The sequence below is a fragment of the Poromitra crassiceps genome (genome assembly GCF_964638095.1).
Source record: "Poromitra crassiceps genome assembly, chromosome: 14".
Classification (NCBI taxonomy): Eukaryota; Metazoa; Chordata; class Actinopteri; order Beryciformes; family Melamphaidae; genus Poromitra; species Poromitra crassiceps.
Genome location: NC_139633.1, coordinates 23,085,730 through 23,095,904, shown reverse-complemented (window position 1 = coordinate 23,095,904; position 10,175 = coordinate 23,085,730). Strand labels below are relative to the sequence as shown.

At 41.2% G+C, this 10,175-nt stretch overlaps 1 protein-coding gene across 1 annotated transcript in view; it reads right to left on the bottom strand.

Annotated features, from left to right (window-relative positions):
- Positions 1 to 2,690: 2,690 nt before the first annotated feature.
- Positions 2,691 to 10,175, bottom strand: part of sorcs3b (sortilin related VPS10 domain containing receptor 3b) — a gene marked incomplete at its 5' end in the record, with an annotated part of 55,285 nt that continues 47,800 nt past the window's right edge. The window contains 5 exons of the mRNA XM_083650676.1: positions 2,691 to 2,993; positions 5,967 to 6,127; positions 8,089 to 8,194; positions 9,135 to 9,234; positions 9,698 to 9,832. Coding sequence (XP_083506802.1) covers positions 2,929 to 2,993; positions 5,967 to 6,127; positions 8,089 to 8,194; positions 9,135 to 9,234; positions 9,698 to 9,832 — 567 coding nt within the window. The 3' untranslated portion in view covers positions 2,691 to 2,928. The remainder of the gene's footprint in view (positions 2,994 to 5,966; positions 6,128 to 8,088; positions 8,195 to 9,134; positions 9,235 to 9,697; positions 9,833 to 10,175) is intronic.

The window sequence follows — 10,175 nt, the reverse complement described above, 5'->3', positions numbered from 1 at the left end:
CATAAGGATCTTCATCAGAATGAAGCAGGAAGTAGGAGCACTCATACATCAGGATCTCAACTCAATTGCGGTGGAGAGAAAAAAGGGCAGGTGAAAACACAAATGCCCCAGAGTCTCCATTCCTAGTAGCTTTAAAAATGTGCCCGCTACGCTACAGCCTCTGAAAGACAGTCATGTCAGACGCCGGCGCCCTCAGGATTTTGGAGCGGCACCTGGGGGGGGCAATCAATCAGAGAAACGGCCCATGTAATTAAGGTACTTGGAAGTTGTTAGTTAAGTATTTTGTGTGACCTCATCTAAAGTGAGGACTATCTATGCCTTACAAAGCATTTATAAATGAGATTAAATACATTATAGATTAGTTTATTCATCTGTGTTTAGGAATGACTAATTCTTAGTAATGTACTGTATGAGCAATGCTTTATAAATGATTATACCATGGTCTGGGTGAATACTCGATTCTGATTGGCTGCAAGGTGTCCATTAATTTGTGATAATGTACAGTGATAATGTACACCTAGCTAAATGGTCTGTTCACCGTTCATATCAATGCGCCAGGATCAGAGCCGTTTGAGCTCTATACCACCATTAACGCTTAATATGGCACTTTTATAAGTTTAGAAAAAAAAATTGAGTCGGTCAAAGTAACTACGGTATTTAGATTACCCCTGTGTGCTCAGTTTATTAAAATAACGGCTATTTAGAAATCTGATTTTCGTTCTGGTCAGCTGACAGAAGCCGGGCTCTCAGCTGTCAACTGTCAAACCCTCTGTTTACAACTTGCAGCAACCAGCAGCCAGGCGCTCTGGGAGAGCGTGCGCTGCCTCTTATCACTGATACAAATCAAGTCGAAGAGGAAAAACACGAGATCAACAAAAAGAAATCAACGAAATGGGCAGTTAACAGCAACACACTGAGAGACGTCCTTGTACAAAACATACAGGACTCCAACATACTGAAAGCTTCAGATGGTTTTCAGTCTACTCCGAGTGTGGCACGCGCCTTTTACGATAAGACCCGTAATTCCCTGGAATGTGAGTTTAAACGAGCCAGTTACATGGTGTTGCATTCTTAGACATTGCCGTTTTATTTTGTATGTTGTTACATACAATTAGACAAATTATTAGTTAGCTTGACTCTAGAATTGTGCCAGGTGCAGGCACTAAGCGGCCATCTTATCCAATGATAGCCTAATCTTGAGCAGCCGAGGGGACTATTTTGTCTCGCCGGTTCTCAACTCATATTCAAGGTTATGAAAACTAGATTTTGATTGCAAAATGCATGAAAATATAAATTAATGGTCTTGTTTTGTTTCTTTGGCAAGTGACCATGGTATAAGCGGGTTAATGCACTTCGAGGTGTCCATTATCAGAAATGAATGAACTTCGCGGAAGCAACCGTCCGCATCGTCCATTAATTTCTGATAATGGACACCTCATCGTGCATTAAGCCTTACTTAATTAAGTATTCACTAATGCTTAATAGTGTGCAGGTATTATAAAGTGTTAATTTGCACTTCACTGTGTTTATCAAGTTTTTTTGGATTTCTCCCCAATTGTACTTGGCCAGTCATTGCTCCACCCCCTCTGCTGATCTGGGGAAAGTTGTATACTAGCACATGCTTCCTCCAATACATGTGCAGTCGCCAGCCGCTTCTTTTCACCTGACAGCGAGGACTTTCAATGGCAGGACATAGCGCGTGGGAGGATCACGCTACTCCCTCCTCCCCGAACAGGTGCCCCAGGACCCATACCGGACCGGCTTCCCACCCATAGACACAGCCAATTGTGTCTTTAGAAACATCTGACCAAGTTGGAAGTACCGCTGCCAGGAATTGAACCCTGGTCTCCGTGGTGGTAGGCGAGTGCTTTTACCTCTGCACTACCCAGACACCCTGGTAGCTGTGTTTCAGGTCAGACTATGTGTGAAAACAGCTTCATGACCCTGTGTAAACACAAGGTTATGTGAGAGACATCCATTTAGTGTTTCTCTACTGCTGCCAACAACAGATCAACAGTTATTTTCTATGAGGGAAAACAGAAAATGATATTACCATAACACATACAGTGGGCATATGTGTGATAGGGAAAAAAAGAACATAATTCCATATAAAAATACATTTATTTTGAACATTTTGAAAATGGTAATTTGTTCACAGTAAGAAATATGATTTGAAACAAAGTGGTTTTCATATCATTGACATAGAATGAACAATATCATAGATCATGCAGAACTTTTGGCAATTGCACAACTACACGTTTAGACAAAGTATAGAATAATTTGTGTAATGTGTCAAGTAAACTTTAAAATCATGATATATGCTCACTTACCCTAACGTAGTCTTATGTGTTTTTTTCTCCTTTGTTTTTATTTATTTATTATTAATTTGGGCATGCTACTGTAAAAAAAGGTGGGCATATTACAGACTGTACTGTGAAACAGAAGGTCATGGAAATATTTTCTGCCTTTTCAGTGGATTGACTTTACAATAAAGTAAGAAGTAGGCTCCAGTATAGATTTACATTCCATCTTGTTCTATGTACATGTTTTCAATATCTCCACCTCTTTTGTTTTGAAATCCATGGCCATCACATGTATTCAGTGTCTAACAGCATCTGAGAAACAGTCAAGTTGAAAGCACCATGCTATCTAACGTAGCATCACTTACTATATTTTCCATTAGAGTTTCTCATCCACAGGGGTCATTTTTCCCCGATTTCAATATATTTACAGCTGAAAGAGTGTGGCTTTGTAAATAGATTTTCATAAAGTATTGTAAAATACATATTTAGTCTATCCATATGTGTTAAAAACATGACTGAACGATAGCAGCTATCAGCGTGAAAAGAAACAATGCCAACAAAGCAAACAATATCAGCACAATTGAAACACCACAATCTGTACTTACTCTGTAATACAGCGCACGTCTTAGACATTAGTACAGTTTGGAAATTCCCTTGTTATAACTCTTTCCACATTTCTTCCAATTCCTCCTGTAAAAATATGCAAACAAATAATAAAATAGGCTAAATATGTAAATACAGGGACAGTCAAACGACTTTGAAAACACACACACACAACTTGCACACAAATGGTACAAGTTGATGTTTAACATGGCTTTACATATCATTTCAAATTCATGATCCGTGTATTCAGGGTTGAGTTAACGGTGGAGAGTAGATAAGATGTGAGCGCCGCCACAAGTGGGCTCATTAAGACTGTGCAGACGCCGCCTCATTCAGAGGTGGCAGTTTCATCTGTGAATTTGTGTCAGTATTTTAAATTCAGTGATCTGTGAATTGTGTCCGTATTTTAAATTCAGTGATCTGTTTTCAAAGATGACAACTTTCATATTAACCCGTGCAACTTGTTTATGTACATTAAAAAACGATAAGCCTCCTGTATTCAGTTACGGTAGATGATACTGAAAAGAAATATCACTATATTATGTGAAATCTAAACTTGTTTTGAGATTTAAAGTGGGTTTTTAAATGGTGGTTAAAATTAAAATCTTCAAAAAATGTCTGGTGCATTATTTCACAATCTCTTGTCATAAAGTCTAATGACTAACATCTATGACAACTTTTGATGAAATTAGATTACATTTATGGGTGGCACTTTACAATGAGGGTTAATAAGTTACTGCTTAATAAGACCCTTAATTAACAGTTAAGTAATGTGTCTATAATCATTTACTAATGGTGTTCATGCTATCATGCATTATTTAATAGCTTAGGGTTAGTTAATGGTTAGGGTGAGGTAATGGTTAGGGTTAGAGTTAATAAACATTAACTAATGCTTATTAGTGGTATTAACTAACCATTCATTTAGTGTTCCTTATAGTAAAGTGTTACCCATTTATGACCAATCTGGTTCTTGGAACTTAAAAAGCCATTTAGCATTGTTACAGCTTGTTACCTACACAAAAGACATCAAATGGATGGACTCACTCCAGCATTAATTTGGTTAATATTCCCCCAACTGGCATTTAACCTCCGGCTGGGGGCATCTTCCTCCTCCCACTTTTAGTCAATGAACATTGCTGCAATTCACAAACTTGTTCAAAAACATGCTGTTCATATCATCTATTTTAATACTAATCTCATTCTTTCTTTTTTTTAAGTGCAACACTGTAGGAAGAGGAGGTCTTCAGAGTGGGCGCTTTCGCCTCTCCTGCCAAGTGTATTGTGAACAAATCAGGCAACTCCACAAATAACCCAAACAAGTCTCCAGTCCACACAGAGAAAACATTCTCAAAATGGACAGAGGGATCGCCACTAGTCTCATTGCGAAGCGGGTTACTTTGACATGTGTTGATCTATACTGTCTAAGATCTTCATGGTAAACCTATCTGAATGGACTGATGCTGGATGCAGTAGATTCAGCTCTGTGAGATCATTTGTATCCAAGGCAGACACCGACTGCGCCGAGCCTCAGACTAATCATGAAATGTTTTAGCAGCAGGTTGTAAATTCATTTAATCTCGTAAAGGCCTAATCAAAGGCCCCGATGCTACTCTGCCCTCACTGAATAAACACTTTCGATGGCGACCAAAAAGGAGTTAATTTGTTTCGGATCAGCAAAGGTCTCGGAAAGGTAGAAAGAGCTGAGAAATGAAGAACAGCCAAAGTGCTGAGTGTCCAGAAAAAAGGCCCGCAGCCCACATGTCTGTGTCAGGAGCACTGCAATGCTACTTTTGTCAAACGCAACGCACCCCGCTGCCTGCAGGGGCCCGAAAAGTTCTCATTTAGAAGACATCACAATGGATGTCGACCATGGCAATCAAAACGTTGACTTGTCATCTTGACTGATATCTGAAGACTTCATTATTTAGTGTGCAGCTGCTGCAGCAGAAGCACGACGCGCTTCAGCAGTTGCAAAAGTACAGCCAATTGCATTGATAAGAAAGAGATAGCGGGATTGTGTAGTGGACTTTAATGTAGTATGCTATAGGCAGCCTCGCTTGTACAAACATTGACACTGTTTAAATAAGACTGAAACAATGTAACTGCAGTGCACGGCTCATCTCATTAAATTCAATTACTGCCACCACAGTTAAATCAATTGTTCAAAGCGGGTTCCTCACTGATGCTGTTTTCGGGGCAATAAAACGTTAATGAGCTTGTCTGCCCTCAGTATCAGACACCGTGACATCATCATTTAGCGTCAGGGTGTCCAATTCCAGACAGCTATGACCCCCAAAAAAATCACAAAAATGGATTTCATCCTGTACTGTTTTCACTGAAGTTTCTCATAAATTAACAATCCTCCATCTGTCCTTTTTTTTTACCTTAACTTGGAAGTAATTTCCTTCCACTCCCTGCAAATGGATTAAAAATACACATCCAATTTTGCACACTTACTTTCATCATCCGTGTCGTTATATTTATATACTTAATATTAATGCTTTATTAACCCTTCCTGTACCTTTACAATGTTAGAGACACTTGTAAGAAGTGCAGCTATACTCAAAGCCCTCATTCTTCCATTTATCAGCCAATAGCAATTATCTACTCTACGCAAAGTGACTGTCGCCCAAAGGGATTTAAGGTTTCCTCCTGCTTCTCGTTCGCAAACCTCATGTTTTATATGCTTAAATGTGTATAGATATTTATTACATTTGATAGCTAGCTAGCGAAATACGCATGAATTTATGTCACTTAGCTTTCGGTTAGGAACTCCGTATAAAACTGCCGGTAAACACCGGAAATTACACGAGTGACCGAGAGTGTCCAGAATTGGATACAATTCTGTTACATCTCTCAGTAACATCATGGGCTTCAAATCCCAGATAGAGTCCGATATGAACCATCTGTATTCCATTGACTCTTGGCATTAAACACTGCATCTCAGCTGTTGCACAGGCTTGTTGTAAAATGTAATATGGATACAAATAGCTGCACTGAACAACTAGACCTACTTACTGATTCTAGGCTGTGGTAAATAGAGAATGTGAGCCAACTGACCTCTGCTCCTGGCCTCCAGGTCTTTCTCCAGCAGTTCTTTGTGAGAGGAAATCTCGCCGAGCTTGACCTTGGACATGTTGTCGTTCTGACCCACTGTGCTGATCACCTCCGGCTGCTTCTCGTGGCTGTCCTCCGTCTCCACATGGTTCCACGGGATTTTCCTAATGGCAAGGAGACCTCTGAGCATCCATGTCATGAAAACAGTCAACACACATTACCACAGATCAGAGTACATTTACTCACGCACAGTACTCAAGTACAACTTTGAGATAGTTGCACTTTACTTAAGTATTTCCATTTTGCGTTCTTTTCAAGACATCAAAGAAGCTTTTAATTTTCAGGCTTCCACATTTTTCTGTTATTATCATGTGCCCTTAAGGTGCATGATGTCCCACTGGAACAACCTCTCCCCACTCACCCACTATATAGTTTATTTATTACACAGAGAAATAACAAGGGTCTGGTATCTTATTTGATCCTGAAATCTGCCTACAGTAGCCTGCACCATTGGACAGATTATGGAGGTCCGATTGTCCAGGTCTGGACCCCGGTTTCAACTGGGACCTGTTCTGGGAAAGTATCAAGGAGGCTTCCCGCAAAACCGGGATCACCAACAAATTCATTATCATTTGACACATAGAACCTATCCCATCCCACGCAGATGACAGTGCATGAAATTGATTAGTGATCCCTTGTGCAATCTATGGCTGACGGCACCTTTCTTCATATGCTGTGGAACTGTCCACCCGTTCTGCGTTTTATTTTTTATTTTTTTACTGTGGCAGTTACATTGTCTGCCTTGTTGTCAGTGAATGTGGCCGCCCTGTTGCTGAACGATCTGTCGGAGCTTAATGTCACCGAGTTCACATGGCGCATCTTACCCGCTGGCTGACAGCTGCAAAAGGAAAATGGTTGCATTGCGGTGGAAGCCTCCTCACTCCTGTTCCATCAGACACTGCTGGGTCCTCACCTTTTGTGGATATTGTTTATTTGGAGATCTCTCTACTGCCAGAATTAATGGGGCTACTGAGCCCGTCCTGAACAACTGGCATGTGGAAGATGGCTCACTGAAGGACCTTTTGAAGTGATTCCCCCCGCCCTCTCGGGGGGGCTGTGGGTTGGGGGGGAGGGGGTTTGGTGGGGGGATGGAGATCTGGATGTTGGTATATATTTTCGAATGTATGTTTATGTAGGTGTATGTGGGTTTTGTACTCTTATGGTTATATGGGGGCGGGGTAAGTATGTCGGGCGGGGAAAGTATGTCCAATTTGTGAGATTTTGTACTTTCACTCCACTCTACTTTTTGCAGAACTAGGCATCTCGCGCACTCGATCACTAGCTCGGCCTTGCATGCCCTGCAGCTCGCTGAGCTGGCCATGCAGCTCACATACGCAGCTCAGCCACTGCACGGCCTCACCCGCATCTCGGCTGCCTCGCCTGCTCTATTTGCTTGCTGAACTTCGCATCACTGATGACATCACTCACTGATGACGACATCACAACCAAAATCACAGACAGATTTTAGATGATGTCATTAGACAGCCCACTAATGACATCATCGAGTGCTCGAGTGACATCATTGATGATGTCATGGACATGATGACATCACCAATTGCTCGAGTGACAGTCACAATGTCTATGACATCATCACTGACATTACAATTGCCCAAGTGTGACCAAAATCCAGAACCCACTTACTCCCTTTTATATAAAAAGGAGGATAAGGTTGACATACTTTGTACTAAAAATACGATACGCTCATAAAATATGATGCATTGTTAGAGTTTAAACTCCCCCACAGGATACAAATTAGTTAGACATATCGCCACATAGACCGATACACGTACAACATTTACAATTTACACGTTAATGCATCGGTAATTTAACACTCTGAAAGAGGCCATTCTTCAGAATGAGTACTTTTGATACTTACTGCTAATACTATTAAGTACAATTTTGAATGCAGGACTTTTTACTGGAGTATAATGGTATTGTTACTTTTACTTTCAATTATGAATGCAAGTACTGTACACAGATGTTACAATTTAATCGTTTTCAGTTTGCGATATTTGGTGAAATTGATAACAACACAACATCCTCGACTTGAGTAAAAATATTCTACCTTTTGAACTTGTAGATGAAGAATGCCGCTAAACCCACAAACACCACAGTGAGCAGCATCAGCATGGCCGACCCGCTGTGGATGGAGTTTGAATCCACAAGTGGTGCTGGAGAAACACACAGAGAGATGAGACGCATTTCATAATTCAACAATAATATTTAGCATCACGAAGAGAAATGTGTTGAATCACTGCCTTACTTTTCCAGGGCGATTTTTCATATTTGAACAAACCTAAGAGATGAATTTCATTAACCCACTCTATGTCATACTCTGCTCCCCTGTCTGTCATTCCCTCGGGGCATTAGAAGAACCCTTTGGGAGGTCCTGCTGTCTCTCCTGGTCTCTATATCCTGGTGGTTTATGCTTAGTCATGGCTTTGTAAATGCTGAGGTGCAATATTCAAAGTATTGCCGCTCGCGAGTCGCCACCCATCTCTCCTTTAGTAAGAAGCCTATGAAGTATCTGACCTTTCCGGATCATTTTAAAGGCACCCCAGACCTTTGTATGTAGACACAAATGAAGACGGATCAGAGGGTGGATGAAAAGGGTAAAGCCATGTCGGGTTGATGGACACGTTTTTGCGATATGCTAATATCCCACTGACCCTGCCGCTCTTACTCAGCGCATACAAAACACCTTCTTTGTCAATCATCTCATCGATCGGCTAATTTCAAAGAGAACTAACAGCCTGAGCTCGGGCTCGCTACAAAATGTATGCGCCGGGAAAGATATTCAAATTTTGTGGTATACAGTATGATTAAATCGCTGCCAGGGAATTCTGTTGACTATCTCCTGTTTTATCATTTCAGTATGGGTAGAAAAGAATGTCAAATCATCAAGACACCTGTCTTATCTTATGTTCATCAACAAAGGCAAAGATAAAGCAGAACTAATGCATCGTGCTTTTGTGGAGCTAAGCTGGAATAAATTACACTTTCCGTCTGTTTTTCTGCTTTTCTTAATAGTTACTGCTCAAGGCCTTTAAATGTCAAAACTATATCGTTCCAACTGAGCAAAACTAACTGGTTACGATTGCAAAAACTTACCCAAAGTTTGCTGCGTGATGTACACAATGATGCGAATATCAGCTTTCAACTCAAACTGGACCGAGTCTTGGTTCAGGGCAGTGACGAAAATGTCTGATATCTGTTTAAGATGTTTGACACAAAACATGACACGTTATATGCCACAGTAAACACTAATATCTGAAAGTTAACGTGACGTTGAACTTTGGTAGTGTTAGGTTGTGCTCCAGTCCACACTTGTGGACAGTCCACAATACGTGTTATCTTCACTCCTGGACGTGTTACTGTACCAACACACTTTAGGTTTTACTGTATAAAACACACACAATGAAGAAAGCAATTCAAGTAAATTGAATTGTCAGAATCCGCTTTGCTCACATTCATTTATGTGCCAGAAATGTGATATTCAGACCTGTTTGGCCACATAATGACAGTGAATGGGGGAATAATGCAATTATCCAATCTCCTCTACCAGAGCCGCGGAGCAACAGATCATGGTCAGGTAACCACACAACCCAAGGTACAACCAAGGTTCAACATCAGTTGAAGGTTAAACACCATGAGTGAGCTGCTGTGGTTCTTACCCTCTCCAGTGCCTCCTCACTCCTCCTCCTGTGTTCAGATGGAGTTTGTACATCAGGCAAGATGAAGAGTTCTGCTGCAGTGGGAAGACCAGGATACAGAGACACCAGCAGCTGGTCTTCAGGAAACCCCGACACCTGCAACAACAGGTCAGGGACAACAGACTGTCTATATGGAGGATAAACTTTAGGCTATCCAGAGGTAGATTTCATACATAAATCTCAAACTGTCACGTGGCAAACGTTTTGACATTGGGTTCAACTCATATAATACCATGTGTCCAGTTATTCCCGTCCTATCCCGTCTTCATAGGTCAATAAAAAAAAAGAACACATTTTTCACATTGACCATAAAACGTCATGAATGCTGTATCTCCACTGCAGGCAGACAGCCATGCCGTGCTGCATGGTATGAAAATATAATGGGCTAGCGAGCGGCTGCTGGCCCGCGGTGGCTCCGGGGACACACCCCGGAGCAAGG